We start from the raw sequence: 17,449 nt of genomic DNA, 5'->3' as shown, positions 1-17,449 counted from the left end.
CCTCCTCCTCTCTCAATTTATCTCTGTCCTATCTAATAAAACAGAAAGGAAGGAAGAAAGAAAGAAAGAAAGAAAGAAAGAAAGGAGGAAAAATGGCTGCTGAGAGTGGTGGATTCATAGTGCTGGCACCCAGCCCCAGGGATAACTCTGGTGACAATAAAAACAAACAAATGAAAACATGACAACAGAAACATGATGTAGCCTACACTTAAAAGAATAGCTTTATTGAGATATAATTCATATTTTACACAATTTAGCCAGTTTAGTGGTTTTTTTTTTTTTAAGGTATGTTGACAAAATTGTGTAACTATTAGCACTATGAATTGCGTACCTATTAGCAATTTTAATTTAATACATCTTTATAATTTCTGAGAGAAAAGTGTAGCCATTAGAGTCCCATAACGCTCTAGGCAATCAGTTGTCTGTTTTCTGTCTGTGCCTGTCTAGACATTTCAGGTAAGTGGAATCATGTATTGTATGCTCTTTTATGACTAGCTGCTTTCTCTTAGCAGAAACAAAATTCATGTTGTAGTAGCTATCAGTGCTTTGTCCCTTTTAACTGTTAAACTTTATTCCATTTTATGGTTATACTACATTTACCCACTTACTAATTGATAGTCATTTGTGTTTTTGGCTATTATGAATAGTCACATAATACTGCTATGAACAACCAAGTTTATTCTCTTGTGTGGGCCAGTGGGGTTATTGTTGGGCCTTGTTGCCTACATGATGAATCCAGCACTCCTGGTGGCCATTTCTTCCCTCCCCTCCCCTCCCCTCCCCTCCCCTCCCCTCCCCTCCCCTCCCCTCCCCTCCCCTCCCCTCCCCTCCCCTCCCCTCCCCTTTTCTCTTTCTTAACAAAGCATTGTCCAGCTCTGGTTTATGGTGGTGTGGGGGATTGATTGAACTTGGGATCTTGGGGACTCAGGCATGAGAGTCTCTTTTCAAAACCACTTTGTTATCTATCCCCCCTTCTCCTTTTCATCTTTCTATTTTATTTGATAGGACAGAGAGAAATTGAGAGGAAGGGGAGGGGAACATCTGCAGAGTAGCTTATTAAGATTCCAACCCTTGCGGTAGGGAGCAGGGACTTGTGCATGGTAATGTGTGTGCTCAACTAGGTGTGCCGCTTCCCGGTCCCCCTCTTGTGTAGATTTCTAGGAGTGGGAATTGCTGGGTCATATGCTAACTCTGTAATTAACCTTTGAACTGCCAGACTATTTCCTAGAGTGACTATACTGTTCCTACCGATAATATATGAAGCTCCAAATTCTCCATATCCATATGCTAAATCCTTTGCTATCTGTCTTTTCGCTTATAGTTATGTCAGTGTGAGGTACTATCTCATGTGGCTTTGTTTTGTACTTCCCTTAGTGTTTTATGATTTTTGAGAATCTTGTACATTTTGGCCTCTTTTATTTTTTAAGATTTTTAAAATACTTATTTCCTTTTTGTTGCCCTTGTTTTTATTGTTGTTATAGTTATTATTATTGTTGATGTCATCGTTGGATAGGACAGAGAGAAATGGAGAGAGGAGGGGAAGACAGAGAGGGAGAAAGAAGACACCTGCAGACCTGCTTTACCGCCTGTGAAGTGACTCCCCTGCAGGTGGGGAGCCGGGCACTTGAACTGGGATCCTTAGGCTAGTCCTTGCGCCACGTGCGCTTAACCCGCTGCGCTACAACCCGACTCCCGCCTCTTTTTTTTTTTTTTTCCTTTTTCTTTTTTTTTTTTTGAGAGATGATCTGCTTAGATCCTTTACCCACTTTATTTACTTTTTTTTTTTTACCACTAGGGTTATGACGGGCTAGGTGCCTGCATGATGACTCCACCACTCCTGACAGTTACTGTTTGTTTGTTTCTTTCTCTCTTCATTTTTATTATTTTTGTATTTGATAGAGACAGAAATAGAGAGGGAGTGGTGGTGCACCTGGTTAGTGCACATGTTACAATGTGCAAGGACCTAGGTTCAAGTCCCTGGTCCTCACCTGCAGGGGGAAAACTTCACAAGTGATGAAGCAGGGCTGCAGGTGTCTATCTGCCTCTCTCTCTCTCTCTCTTCCTTCCTCTCAATTTCTGGCTATCTCTATCCAATGAATAAATAAAGATAAATAAAAAATTAAACAAAACCCCAAATAATAATATCTTCTTAAAAAAAGAGAGAAGGAGTGAGGAGGAAGAGAAAGAGACTTCTGCAGCACTGTTTCACTGCTCATGAAATTCCCCCTCTGCAGGTTGGGTGGGTACCAGAGGCCTGAACCCAGGTCCTTGAGCTTGGTAATGTGTGTATTCTACTGGGTGCACCACTGCCCAGCCCCTATTATTAAGTTTGTGTGTATGTGTGTGTGTGTGAGAGAGAGAGCAGAGCATCACTCTTACGATGATTTCTTTCTTTCTTTTTTCTTTGTTGTTGTTAGACAGTGCCTATCTAGCCCAGGGCCTCTAACATGCAAGGCATGTATTCTATTTCTGAGCCACCTGGTACAGTGGGGGGGGGGGGCAGGCAGAGATGACCCTCCTACTTTTGATTGAATTGTGTGCCTTTTTATTATTGAGGTGTAAGTTCTTTGTATTTTTTCATATAATTTCTTTCAAAAAGATGAGATTCATATTTATTTTCTTAAGTTTGTACCTTGCTTTTGTACTCACATGATATGGTGCCCTTTGCAGTCAAATGCTCTACCACTGAGCTATACCCCCGATAATGGTGCCCTTTGAAGCACAAAAAGTTTTCTTTTTAATGTGGTCCAATTTCATTTATGCATTTTATTTGCTGCCTGTGGTTTTGGTATCTAAGAAACTATTAGCTCAGGCATGGGCATATGGATTTATCCTTAGGTCTTTTTCTAAGCGTTTTATAACTTTAGCTCCTACAGTTTTATGTCTACAACTCATTAGTTTTTATATATGGTGTTAGAAAGTTTTCCAACTTCATTGTTTTGCATGTGTCCCAGCACTGCTACCACTTACTGAAAACTATGTGTGTCTCTGTGTGTTTTTACTGGAAAAGTCATGATGTATTTTTTCTTCGTTTTTCTGTGTAAAAATATGTCATGATTTTTTCTACAACATCTCCCCAGCGAATTATCAAAACATCATTATTGAAATAAAGTGGTTGTAAATTTGACATTATGTATCAGAATCTGGTTGCATCTACCTACATTTCTGCGGTTCTGTCCTTATGGCAGTATCCTGTTTGCTCAAACTGAAAAACATACTACTGTTGGGAAGGCAGGACCAAGGAAATAGCTAAGTGGTTGTGCAAAATGACTTTCCTGCCTGAGGCTCCAAGGTTCTAGAGAGTTCCATAACACACACATGAGAAGGGGGGGGGGAGAAAGAGAGAGAGAGAGAGAGAGCCAGCCCATAGCACCACTGTAGTACATATGGTGCTAGGGATCAAATTGGGAACCTTAGGCTTTCAAGCTCAATACTCTACCAGTTGAGCCACCTCCTCAGCTAGCTGCTTGTCTTGTCTTTTTTCTTTTTTTCTTTTTTCTTTTCTTTTTTATTTCTTCCTTCCTTCTTCCCTTCCCTTCCCTTCCCTTCCCTTCCCTTCCCTTCCCTTCCCTTCCTTTTCTTTTCCCTCCCCTCCCCTCCGCTCCCCTCCCCTCCCCTCCCCTGCCCTGCCCTGCCCTGCCCTGCCCTGCCCTGCCCTGCCCTGCCCTCCTCCTCCAGGGTTATTACTGGAGCTTGGTGCCTGCACTAGGAATCCACTGCTCTTGGAGGCTATTTTTTCCCTTTTTGTTGCCCTTGTTGTTTATCGTTGTTATTATTATTGTTGTTGGATAGGACAGAAAGAAATGGAGAGAGAAGGGGAAGACAGAGAAAGGCAGCTGCAGATCTGCTTCACTGCTTGTGAGGCGTCACTGCTGCAGGTGGGGAGCTGGGGTCCCAAACCAAGATCCTTGTGCTGGTCCTTTGCGCTTTGCACCATGTGCACTAAACCTGCAGTGCTACTGCTTGCCCCTGCTATTTTTTTTTTTTTTTTTTTACTTTTTTCAAGATTATTTTGGCTTTTCCAAGTTTCGTGCATTTTACATGTAGAGTTTAGGATTGACCTGAGTTTTGTTAAAGCAAACAAAAATCTAACCAGCTGGGATTTTGACAGAGATTGCTTTAAACCCATCTTTGTTTTTGGAGGAGCTAGGACTATGAGCACATCTTACTTCACTACTTTGGCCTGCTTTTCATTCTAGAAGCAAGGGGTGGGGGCAGGTGGCATAAAAACACCAGAGCTTCCTCTGGTGCTGTAACTACTTACATGTGGTGCCAGGGTTTAAACCTAGGCTTCAGGAATGATAAGGCACACACCTGATTCCTTTTAATCAAACTGGCCATTTGGGAAGTGTTTTTGGGGGCTGGGTGGTGTGTGCACCTGGTGGAGAGCACATTACAGTGCGCGAGCCCTTGGTCCTCACCTGCAGGGGGAAAGCTTCATAACTGGTGAAGTAGGGCTTCAGATGTCTGTCTCTCTCCCTCTCTATTTCCCTCTTCCTTTCAATTTCTGGCTCTCTCTCTCTCTCTTTTTTTTTTCTTCTGGCTGTCACTATTCAATAAATAAATAAAGATAATAATAAAAAAGGAAGTAGGTTTTGTTTGTTTGTTTCCCTCTCTCTCTCCAGAACACTACTCAACTCTGGCTGTGGTACAGAGATTAAACATGGGGCATTGGAACTTCAGGCATGAAAGTCATCTTGCACAACCACTATATTATCTCCTTGGTCTTGTCTTAACAGTAGTATGTTTTTCACCTTGATCACATAGGATGTCTTACCTTTGATTAACTCTTTAATTTCATTCAACACTAATTTGATTTTCTCGCTCTCATATATATACTATATTTATTGGATAGAGATAGCCAGAAATCAATAGGGAAGGGGGGTGATAGAGATGGAGAGAGACAGAGAGAGATACCCACAACACTGCTTCACCAAATGCAAAGCTTTCTCCCTGTAGGTGGGGACTGGGGACTCAAACCAGGGTCCTTGAACACTGTAACAGTATGCTTAACCAGGTGCTCCAGCACTCAGTCCAATATATATACTTTAACCAGAGCCCTGCTCAGCTCTAGCTTATGGTAGTTCGGGGAATTCAACCTGGGACTTTGGAGCCTCAGTTATGTGAGTCTGTTTGCATGACCATTATGCTACCCCCATCCCTTTATTTGAATTTTCTAGATACAAGGTTATATCATGGGGCTGGGCGGCGGTGGTGGTGGTGGCGGCGCACCTGGTTGAGCACACATGTTACTATGGTCAAGAACCCAGGTTCAAGCCATGATCCCCACCTGCCTGTGTATGTGTGTGTGGGAGGCTTCATAAGTGATAAAACATCATTACAGCTCTCTCTCTCTCTCTCTCTCTCTCTCTCTGTGTGTGTCTCCAGTTATTGCTGGGGCATGGTGCCTGCACTATGCATCCACTGCTTCTGGAGGCCATTTTTCCCCTTTCTGTTGCCCTTGTTTATCGTTGTTATTATTATTGTTGTTGTTAATGCTGTTGTTGGTTAGGACAGAGAGAAATTGAGAGAGGATGGGAAGACAGAGGGAGAGAGAAAGATAGACACCTGCAGACCTGCTTCACTGCTTGTGAGGCGTCCCCCCTGTAGGTGGGGAGCCGTCTCAAACTAGGATCCTTACGCCACTTCTTGCACTTTGTGCCATGTGCACTTAACCTGCTGCGCTACAGCCTGGTCCCCAGGTATCTTTCTCTATCTCTCCCTTATCTCTATCCAGTAAATAAATAAATAAATAAATAAATAAGAAATATTGTGTCTTTATTCTTTTTAAAAATTTATTAGTGATTTAATAATGATACACAAGATTGTGGGATAAGACTGGTACAATTCAATACAATTCCCATCATCTTTGTTCTTATACAACTAAACTTTTTTTAAACCCTCTAGTTCAATGTTGAGAAGTTACAGTATCAGAAATCCTTCTCCTACTCCTGATAGAGAAGGAAATTGTTCTCCCTGACAGCCATCAAGTATGTTAATTTCAGGTTTTGCAAATGTCTTTTGCCAGACTGAGGAATTTCCCTTCCATTCCTAGTTTGTTGAATGCTTTTTAAAATTATTATTATTTAGTGGTCTGGGAGGTGGCACATTGGTAAAGTTTTGGACTCTCAAGCATGAGGTTCTGAGTTCGATCCCTGGCAACACATGTGCCAGAGTAATGTCTGGTTCTTTCTCTCTCCTATCTTTCTCATACATAAATAAAATCTTTAAAAAATAAAATAATTATTATTTAAAGGCAGAGACAGAAATGCAGAGAAGGAGAGACAGAGAGACACCACAGTACTGGTGCTTCCTTTAATGCATTGGGGCCTGGGCTTGAACCTGGATCTCAAACATGGCAAAGCAGTACAGTATTTTGCTGGCCCGTTTGCTGTATGTTTTTATTATGAAAGAGTGTTGGGTTTTGTCAGATGTCTTTTCTGAAATAAATTCCTTTAAACAGTTATTTTCTTCTTTTTTTCCTATTTGCAGAAATTGATTTGCACACGAAATGTGTGGTGGATGTAGATGCAAACAGGGTTATTCTCAGTCCTGTAAATACTAATCTCGCCAAAGGAGATGCCCGGTAAGTTCATAAACACTGCTGCTTTGATTAATGGAGTTTTACTTACTTGTTTTCAATGTCTGGGAATGAACTTAGGGCCTTGTGTATGCACAGTGTCATCAACAGAGTTTTATATGGTTGAGAACAACAATGGCTGCTGAATTGGGTTCAGTTTAACCAATATTGTGTAGTCAGATTGCTGTCAAATCAAAGACAAAATCAGTTGATACAATATCGAATTACTCAGTGCAGAATGGATAGTGTAGATAATTGTCTTAGAACTCAGAGAGAATTTGTCTTCTTTCTTTCTTTCTTTCTTTCTTTCTTTCTTTCTTTCTTTCTTTCCTTCTTTCTTTCCCACAAAGGTTATTGTTGGGGCTTGGTGCCAGCACTATGAATCTGCCACTCACTGTGGCCCTGTTTTCTTCGTTCTGTTTTATTTGATAGGACAGAGAGAAATTGAGAACGGAGGGAAGGAGAGAGGGAGACAGAAAGACAACTACTGACCTGCTTTAATGCTTGTGAAGTGTCCCCCTTGCAGGTGGGGAGCAGGGACTTGAATGAGGATCCTTGCACGTGGTAATATGTATGGTGAACCAGGTGTGCTACCACACTTCCCCTACCCCATCCCCACCCCAGCCTAGTTTTCATAGTGAAGTAGCTGAGAGATATTTTTTCTTAAAGGGGATAGTGCTGCTGAAGGTCTAGCTAAGATGTAAATGAGAAGGAAAGCTTTTAGGTTGTTCTTCAGCTGAGTGGCTTTTACTTCCATCAGTAAAAGGAATTCTGCCCTTTTTTTTTTTTTTTTTTTTTGCATCCAGGGTTATTACTATGGCTCAATGCCTACACTACAAATCCACTGCTCCTGAAGCCCCCCCTTTCCATTTTATTTGCTAGAGAGAAATTGAGAGGAGGGGGAGATAGGGAGAGAGAAAGACAATGCAGATCTGCTCCACTACTTGAGAAACATCGCCCATGTAGGTGGGGGAGTAGGGGACTTGAACCCGGATCCTTGCATTTTGTACTGTGTGCACTTAACCAAGTGCATCATTGCCTGGCTCCTTCAGTTGAAATTCGGTGTGTCAGCAAGAGCTTATTTAAAATGTTGTCTTCTTCCTGGAGATATTCCTATAGTCTTCAGTGAGTGATTCCTCTCCTTTTGAGTCCTATGAGTACTAGTCTATATCACTGCCACTTAATTATTTTGTTTTGCATAGTTAATTGTAGCTCTGCAGTGGCTTTTAAAGTTTTCTAGAAGAAATATTTTCTGTCTGGTTGGGCAAGAATTTCTGAGCATCTGAATTTGGAAGGTAAGGTTAATGAATAGGCAGGAAGGTGTAAAAGTGAATTGGGGATGAAGAAAGAGGTGATCTGACTTTTGGTAAGTGCAGGAAAATTGATTGAAGCCATTAAACTGGGATCAAATTACAGAAGACCTTGAAAGCAGATAAGGACATTTAGCTGTTTTTGTTTTTTTTTTTATTTATGGGTAAAATATCACTGTTGAAGTTTTATAAGACTTACTTAGGAGGTAAAGAGAACACCAGAGCATCGCTCTGGCATATGTGATGCTGATGGATTGAACCTGGAACCTAAGACATGCAAGTCCTGTGCTCTACCTGTGGAGTCTCTTTCCTAATTGCTTTGATAATACGTCAATGCTAAAACTAATGCAAGTGGATAGAAAGCACACATTTAGAGAAACAGTGCCAATCATGATACTGTGTGTGTGTATTTTAATTTTAAAGATACTGTTTTTCCTTTTTTAATAATTTTTTTCATTTGCTAGAACAGAAAGAAATAGAGAAGAGTTCCCCTCTTTTCTCAATAGACAGGTAGAAGGAAGCGTCCTTCCCGGGCCGGGCAGTAGTGTAGCAGGTTAAGTGCATACGGTGCGAAATGCAAAGACTGGTTTTAGGATCCTGGTTTGAGCCCCCGACCCCTCACCTGCAGGGAGGTCGTTTCATCGGTGGTGAATCAGGTCTGCAGGTGTTTGTCTTTCTCTCCCCCCCCCCCCTTTTTTTTTTAAGAATTTATTTATTTATTTATGAGAAAGAACCAGATATCACTTTGGTATATGTGCTGTCGGGGATCGAACTCAGGACCTCATGGTTGAGAATCCAATGCTTTATCCACTGCGCCACCTCCCAGACTACTTTCTCTCTCCCCCTGTCTCTCTCTCTCTCCCCCTCCTCTCTCAATTTCTCTCTGTCCTATCCAATAGCAACAGCAGTGGTAACAATAACAACAAGGGCAACAAGATGGAGAAAATGACCTCCAGGAGCAGTGGATTCTTGGTGCAGGCATCCAGCCCCAGTGATAACCTTGGAGGCAGGGAAAGAGAAAGGGAGAGAGGGAGAAACAGAGAGAGGGCGAAAAGGAGAGAGAGAGAGAGAGAGAGGAGGAGGAGGAGGAGAAGGAGGGAGAAGGGGAAAAAAATAAAAATAAAAAAAGAAGAAAAAAAAAAAGAAGCGTCCTTCCCTGCAGGTGGGGACTGTGGGCTTGAACTTGCATCCCCCCACATAATAGGTGTTTCATGAATACTCGTAGAGATGATTGTAAATAAGGAAATACACATAGAAGTCATTTCTCACATTTCCTTTTAGTTACATTGAATTAAATTGTAAAGAGCACTAAACTTGGAGTCAGAAAATCTGAAATTGAATTTCTACTTAACTATTTTTGTATATAGTTACTTTTTTTTTTTTCCCCACATGGTATGAGGGATTGGATTTAGGGCCTTACTTATGGGTACTACTCACTGAGTCACTTTCAGGGATCAGGTTTTATTTAATATTTTAAGAGAGAAGGAGAAAAAGGGTTGGGGCTAGAGGGGTTTTGGCAGAGGAACTAAAGTGCCATCTATGGAGCTTCTGTTTCTGTCTGTAGAGCCTTCATGTGTTACTGGGGGGTGGAATCCAAGGCCTCACATGAGAGGATTATGCTCTACCTGATGAACTACCTAGGAATTTACTGCTCCTGGGTGTATATGTATATGTATATGTATATGTATATGTATATGTATATGTATATGTATATGTATATGTATATGTATATGTATATGTATATGTATATGTATATGTATTATGGATAGGATAGGGAGAAATGAAGAGAGGAGGGAAAAATAGAGAGGGGGAGAGAAAGACACCTGCAGGCCTGCTTTACTGCCTGTGAAGTGACTCCCCTGCAGGTGGGGAGCCAGAGGCTGGAACCGCGATCCTTGAGCAGGTCCTTGCTCTTCATACTATGTGCACCACCACCCTGCCCCCAAGACTACTAGTTCTTCATGTGGTGGTGACTGCTAGGAACTGGTAGAATACTTTGATGTCCTTGTGCCAAGGGCTCAGCAGATTTACCCACCATTACTTGTGTACCATCAGAGCCAATGTCACAGCGAGTAAGGCATATATTATTAGGAAAATAGTTTTGACTTAAAGACCTGCTGAAAGGTTCTGAGGGCCTCTGGAGTCCCCAGACCACAATTTGAGATCTATTGCTTTACAGAATAATCTAATTCACAAAGTAAGAACCAAAAGGATGCTGTTGATTAATTTTAAAATATTTTTTTGAGATATAATATATATGCCATATTCTTTACCCCTTAAAAGTCAGCAGTTTGGTAGTCTCTACTAGATTGTGCAACCAATACCATTATCTAATTTTATCACATTTTTTTATTACCCTGCTGGGTTACTTGGTCTTTCTGTTCATTTGAGATTTTGGACATTTCATATAATTGGGATCATCATATGTATACTTTTGTAGTTGACTTCTTTTACTTAGTATATTTTGGGGATTATTCATGTTTAACATTTTCAGTACTTATGTATTATTATTATTTTTGTTGTGTGTGATGGAATAATACTCCTTTGTATTCTGTTTATCCATTCATTGGTTCATGGACATTTGGTTTATTTCCACTTTTGTTGTTGTTGTTGTTGTTGTTGGCTATCATGAATGATACCACTGTGAACATGTGTGTAGAAGGCTTTATGTGAATATATGATTTCATTTCTCTTAGGCTATAAATTAGGAGTAGAATTACTGGGTCATATTGTAATTCTATTCTCAACATTTTGAGGAACTTCTGAGAAAATTTCCAAAGTGGCTATACCATTTTACATTCCCATCAGCAGTACATGAGGCTCCCAATTTCTTTAGCTTAAAAATCAAAAACCAAAAAAAACTTATTCACTGTAAGGATAAAGATGATAACTCTGCATAGCCTGTCTGAAGGCACACAAACTGCAGCTACACAGCAAAGCAAAACATTGTGCAGTTTAAACAAAACAAACCTTGGCCAGACTTAATTCTTGGATACTTACTTAAAATTTTTTTTAAAAATTATCTTTACTGGATAGAGACAGTCAGAAATCGAGAAGGTAGGGGGAGACAGAAAGAGGGAGAGAGAGAGAGGGGAAGAAGAGGAGGAGGAGAGAGGGAAAGAGACAGAGACATTTGCAGCCTTGCTTCACTACTCGCAAAGGTTTTCCTCTACAGGTGGGGATTGGGGGTTTGAACCTGTGTCCTTGAGCTTTGTAACATATGCACTCAACCAGATGTGTCATCAACTGACCTATGGATACTGATTTTTTAAAAACATATTTTCTTTATTAGATAGAGAGAAATTGAGAGGGGAGGAAAAAAATATATAGAGACCTTCAGCCCTGCTTTACCACTTGGGAAGCTTCCCCCCTTGCAGGTAGGGATTAGGGGCTTGAACCGAGGTCCTTATGCATCATAACATGTGCTCAGCCAGGTGCCCCACCACCTGGCCCCTGGATACTGATTTTTTTTAATTTAAAGAATTTATTTTTTTATTCATGAGAAAGATAAGATGAGAGAAAGAACCAGACATCACTCTGGTACATGTGCTTCCAAGGATCGAACTCAGGACCTAATGGTTGAGAATCCAATGCTTTATCCACTGTGCCACCTCCTGGACCACTGGATACTGATTTTTTAAAAACAGATATATTTATTCATTAATTCATGAAAGAGGGAGAGAGAACTGGGCCATCACTGGCCTGTATAGTGCTGGGAATTGGACCCTGGTTTTAATACCCATGAGTGGGGCATTTTATTTTTTCCACTTTTTTATTATTTTTGGTTATTATTGTATAGAGACAGAGAAATTGAGGGGGAGGGGGAGATAGAGACAGAGAGACACCTGCAGCCCTGCTTCACCAGTCACAAAGCTATGCCCTTGCAGGTGGGGGCTGGGGACTTGAACCTGAGTCCTTATGCACTGTAATGTGTGCACTTCACCAAGTGCACCACTGCCTGGCCCTCCTGGAACCTCAGGTTCTAGCAGCCTTTTCCTTGTAATTTTTTTAAAAAGATTTTATTTATTAATGAGAAAGATAGAGAGAGAAAGAACCAGACATCACTCTGGTACATGTGCTGCCAGGGATTGAAGTCAGGACCTCATGCTTGAGAGTCTAGTGCTTTAGCCACTGTGCCACCTCCTAGACCACTTTTTTTTTCCTTCCTTGTAATGTTTTTAAAAAGAAAACTTGAGACAGATTTTTAAAAATATTTATTTATTCCCTTTTGTTGTCCTTGTTTTTTTTTTGTTGTTGTAGTTACTATTGTTGTTGTTAGATAGGACAGAGAGAAATGGAGAGAGGAGGGGAAGACAGAGAGGAGGAGAGAAAAACACCTGCGGATCTGCTTCACTGCCTGTGGAGCGACTCCCCTGCAGGTGGAGAGCTTCGGGCTGGAACCAGGATCCTTACACTGGTCCTTGTGCTTTGTGCCACCTGTGCTTATCCCTCTGTGCTACTGCCCGACTCCCCTTGAGAGATATTTAAGGTTTAAAGAATTAAACACTTATGTACTAGGTCACGTAGTTAACAACTTAATGTCAATACAGTGTAAACCTTTTGTAAACTACTTCCCAATTTTTCCTTCCTTCCTTCCTTCCTTCCTTCCTTCCTTCCTTCCTTCCTTCCTTCCTTCCTTTTTTTTTTTTTTTGCCTCCAGCTCCTGGGGCTTGGTGCCAGCACTACTAATCCACCACTTCTAGTGGCCTTTAAAATGTTTTTTCTTTGGGGGGAGGTTGGGAGGTAGTGCATCAGGTTAAGCTCACATGGCGTGAAGCGCAAGGACCTGACTAAGGATCCTGGTTCGAGCCCCTGGCTTTCCACCTACAGGGAGGTTGCTTCTCAAGCGGTGAAGCAGGTCTGCAGGTGTCTGTCATCTCTCCCCCTCTCTGTCTCCCCTCCCCTCTCAATTTCTCTCTGTCCTGTCCAACAACAATAACAACAATACTAATAACAATGATAAACAACAAGGGCAACAAAAGGGGAAAAAATAGTCTCCAGGAGCAGTGGATTTGTAGTATAGGCACTGAGCACCAACAGTAACCCTGGAGGCAAACAAACAGAAATTTTATTGGATAGGACAGAGGGAAATTGAGAGGGGAGGATAGATAGAAAGGGGGGGGGGGAGTAGGGCGGTAGCACAGCAGGTTAAGCACAGGTGGTGCAAAGTGCAAGAACCAGTGTAAGGATCCTCGTGGTTTAAGGATCCTGGTTCCAGCCCCCGGCTCCCCACCCAGGGGAGTTGATTCACAGGCGGTGAAGCAGGTCTGCAGGTGTCTTTCCCCCTCTCTGTCATCCCTTCCTCTCTCCATTTCTCTCTGTCCTATCCAGCAATGACAACATCAATGGCAACAATAATAACCACAGTAATAAAACAAGGGCAACAAAAGGGAATAAATGAATATATAAAAAAATTAAAAAAATAAAGGGGAAGAGAAGAGCAGGGAAGATAGGGTAATGGTTATGCAAAGAGACTCTGATGCCTGATGCTCTGAAGTCCCAGGTTCAATCTCCTGCACCACCATAAGCCAGAACTCAGCAATGCTCTGGTTAAAAAAAAAAAGGGAGGGGTGGTGTTGGTGGAGAGGACGACAGACACCTGTAGACCTGCTTCACTGCTTATGAAGTGATCCCCCTGTAGGTGGGAAGCCTGGGCTTGAACAGGGATCCTTTCTTGGGTCCTCATGCTTAGTACTATGTGCCCATAACCCAGTGCACCACTGCCCAACCCACAAACCCCTTTTCTTTCCCCCACAGTTAACCATTTCCTGAGTTTGTGCATCTTTTTTCTATGTTTATGTGTATAAGTTCACGTGGGTATTCAATACAAGAAAAGAGCTTTTTGAAGTACAATGGATGGTTTTTATTTATGTTCTTGTGGTCTGGGACCTTACATGTGCAATTCCATTCTGATTTTTTTTTTGCATTTATTTTTCCTATGAGAGAGAGAGAGAAACAGAGACAGACAAGGTCCAGGACTGGGTTTGGAGTAGAAGTAGGGCACAATAGCACTACTTTATCATCCATGGAACTTTCCCCTCAGTGCTGTTACCATGGTGATCCATGTGATTCTGGGCCTCAAATCTAGGACTTTTCATTTGTTAAGGCTCGCATCATGAACTGTCTCTTAGTCTCACAGTCCTTTATTATTTTTCCTTTTTAGTGAAAGAAACTCTTATTTTATTTGTGTGTGTATGTGTGAAAGAGAGAGAGAGAGAGAGGAATGATATATCAGAGCATCGAGAGAGAGAGAGAGAGAGAGAGAGAGAGAAGGGGATATATCAGAGCATCACTTTGTCTTATGTGATTCCAGGAATTGAACTCAGGAACTCAGAGAATTCATGCTTGAAAGTCAAATATTTTATCGATTACACCATCTCCTGGGCCAGTCATGGCTTATGGTAGTTCTGGGGATTGAACTTGGGACTTCAGAGCCTTAGACATGAAGGTCTTTTGGCATAACCATTATGCTCTTTCCCCAACATGTGATGTTTGATTTTTAGAGGGGTGAAAAAAAAGTGTGTTAAAAGGAGCCAAAAATAATATTATAAATTTATCTGGAGGAAAGTTAAAAGTTGGTGTTTTATCAAATACTGCTTGTCTCTCTTTTATCCTTTCCTTTAAAAAAGCCAAAACAAAACAAGAAAATTTTTCTCACTCCTCTGATGTCTGTTGTGAATTCCAAGCAACAGTGGCAGTGAGGATTGTTCCAGTGTTGTAGCTCCAGCTGTTTGAAGACTGTTATCAGTGAGCATTTCTGTAACCTCAGGACTGAAACCTAGAAGGAAAATAAATCCTGTATCAGTTGCAATTTTCAGTTCTTTGGTTAGTTAGCCTTTCTTCTTTAGGTCTCTCTCTCTCTCTCTTTTTTTTCCCCCCAAATCTGTGTTTTAGAAATTAAAGTGTTTATACTTGGAATTTTCTCTTAGCAATTTTTTAATTACCCTGCGTGTGTGTGTGTGTGTCTGTCTGTCTGTGTCTGTATCTGTCAGCACTTACTGTGTTAATATATTAACATGCAGTTTCTATTAGAGTTCTTTATTACCTGCCCCACTTAGTGTAATTCCGAACACTAGACTTTTCTGAAGTAGGAAACACTTAGAATTTAAAGTTAGATTTAAAGGTTCTAATATATCTGGTTTCTGTAGCATTTTGGGAAATGACCCTTTCTTTAGTACATGTGGAGGAGACCCTCTGGCATTGCTGGGATTAGACAAAGATGATGCAGACTTGCAGAGACTTGTCTTTTTTTACAGAGTAAATATGGTGTTTTTCTCCCCTTTCTATTATTGTGTTGAACCCAATGATTAGTTGGTAGTAGGGAGTCATAACTGCCAGTTTAGTGAGAAGGATCTCTGAGATGTTGCTGTCAACCAGTACTATTTAGTAAGGTCAGGAGAAATCTTTAATTTCTTCTGATTTTCACTAGACATCTGTTTAGTCAAGATCACTAGGTAATTAATGCGTGCCTAATAGGAAAAGAGCATATCTAATACTTTGTGGATTCAGGATACTCTGATCCCAGTAGATGAATGAATGTGTTTGAATATATACTTATATGTGTGCATGTGCTTTTATATACAGAATGAATTGAAGTCACCGTGCACATGTTTTTTTTGTTTGTTTTTAACAAAGGTTTTGCTACCAAGAGGAAGGCCTGATGCTAATAATTACTTTAAAATAAATGAAATCATTTTCAGGCTAATTTCATGTTAGTGGAAGGCATTGCTAGGTCATATTAGATTATGACTTTAAGTCTTCATACTGCTATACGGATGCTAATTTAAATTAAAAAAAGTTTAATTGAAGGAAGTAATGTGAAATGTAATTATGATACGCACAATAGAGTCACTTGTTCTCTGTGCTATGAAGTGACTCAAGTGAGGCTAGTACTTCTGTCCAAATAGAATTTGCTCCTCGGGGAAGTAGTCTGTAATATGCTTTAATTTCCTAAGATGACTCCTCCTCAGGGGGCCTGCCTATCCTGGTCATGTCAGCTTGAAGTGTGCAGAGCATTGTTCTATGTTCTTAGAAGTAATAAATGACTCTACTGTCCCCTTCTTTCAGGAAAACATTGATCATTGAGTGAGCAGAACATTTACTTATTATTTAACTCAATTTGTTATTTTTTTAAAATTTATTTCTTTATTGGGGAATTAATGTTTTACATTCAATAGTAAATACAATAGTTTGTACATGCATAACATTCCCCAGTTTCCCATTTAACAATACAACCCCCACTATGTCATTTATCATCCTTCATGGACCTGTATTCTCCCCACCCACCCACACCAGAGTCTTTTACTTTGGTGCGATACGCCAATTCCATTTCAGGTTCTACTTGTGTTTTCATTTTTTATCTTGTTTTTCAACTTCTGCCTGAGAGTGAGATCATCCCATATTCATCCTTCTGTTTCTGACTTATTTCACTCAACATGATTTTTTCAAGGTCCATCCAAGATCGACTGAAAACGGTGAAGTCACCATTTTTAACAGCTGAGTAGTATTCCATTGTGTATATATACCACCACTTGCTCGGCCACTCATCTGTTGTTGGACACCTGGGTTGCTTCCAGGTTTTGGCTATTATAAATTGTGCTGCCAAGAACATATGTGTACACAGATCTTTTTGGATGGATGTGTTGGGTTCCTTAGGCTATATCCCCAGGAGAAGAATTGCAGGGTCATAGGGTAGGTCCATTTCTAGCCTTCGGAGAGTTCTCCAGACTGTTCTCCACAGAGGTTGGACTAATTGACATTCCCACCAGCAGTGCAGGAAGGTTCCTTTGACCCCACACCCTCTCCAGCATTTGCTGCTGTTACCTTTTCTGATGTATGACATTCTCACAGGAGTGAAGTGATATCTCATTGTTGTCTTGATTTGCATTTCTCTGACAATCAGAGACTTGGAGCATTTTTTCATGTGTTTCTTGGCCTTTTGGATCTCTTATGTGGTGAATATTCTGTCCAAGTCCTCTGCCCATTTTTGGACGGGGTTATTTGTTGTCTTGTTGTTGAGTCTGGCAAGCTCTTTATATATGTTGGTTATTAAACTCTTGTCTGATGTATGGCATGTAAAGATCTTCTCCCATTCTGTGAGGGGTCTCTTGGTTTGGGAAGTGGTTTCTTTTGCTGTGAAGAAGCTTTTTAATTTGATGTAGTCCCATAGGTTTATACTTGATTTAGTCTTCTTTGTAATTGGATTCATTTCATTGAAGATGTCTTTAAAATTTATGCGGAAAAGAGTTCTGCCAATATTTTCCTCTAAGTATCTGATAGTTTCTGGTCTAACATCCAAGTCCTTGATTCACTTGGAATTTACTTTTGTATTTGGTGAAATACAGTGATTCAGTTTCATTCTTCTGCATGTTTCAACGCATTGTTTCCAACACCATTTGTTGAAGAGACTCTGCTTTTCCCATTTAATAGTCTGGGCACCTTTGTCAAAGATTAGATGTCCATAGGTGTGGGGCAATTTGTTATTTTAAAGTAAATCATTTCTTTTGAATATAGTTGTAAAAATGAATCAAGGAAACTTTAAAAAGCTAAAACAAGAATA

At 40.7% G+C, this 17,449-nt stretch overlaps 1 protein-coding gene across 2 annotated transcripts in view; it reads left to right on the top strand.

Annotated features, from left to right (window-relative positions):
- The window catches only part of KIF13B (kinesin family member 13B), a 240,868-nt gene that overhangs the window by 39,572 nt on the left and 183,847 nt on the right, over positions 1-17,449 (top strand). For both annotated transcript variants that reach the window (XM_060184901.1, XM_060184902.1), the window contains exon 2: positions 6,493-6,586. In XM_060184901.1, the coding sequence (XP_060040884.1) occupies positions 6,493-6,586 (94 nt within the window). The remainder of the gene's footprint in view (positions 1-6,492; positions 6,587-17,449) is intronic.

The sequence above is a fragment of the Erinaceus europaeus genome, chromosome 2 (genome assembly GCF_950295315.1).
Source record: "Erinaceus europaeus chromosome 2, mEriEur2.1, whole genome shotgun sequence".
Taxonomy (NCBI): Eukaryota; Metazoa; Chordata; class Mammalia; order Eulipotyphla; family Erinaceidae; genus Erinaceus; species Erinaceus europaeus.
This window is presented reverse-complemented; position numbering and strand designations above follow the sequence as displayed.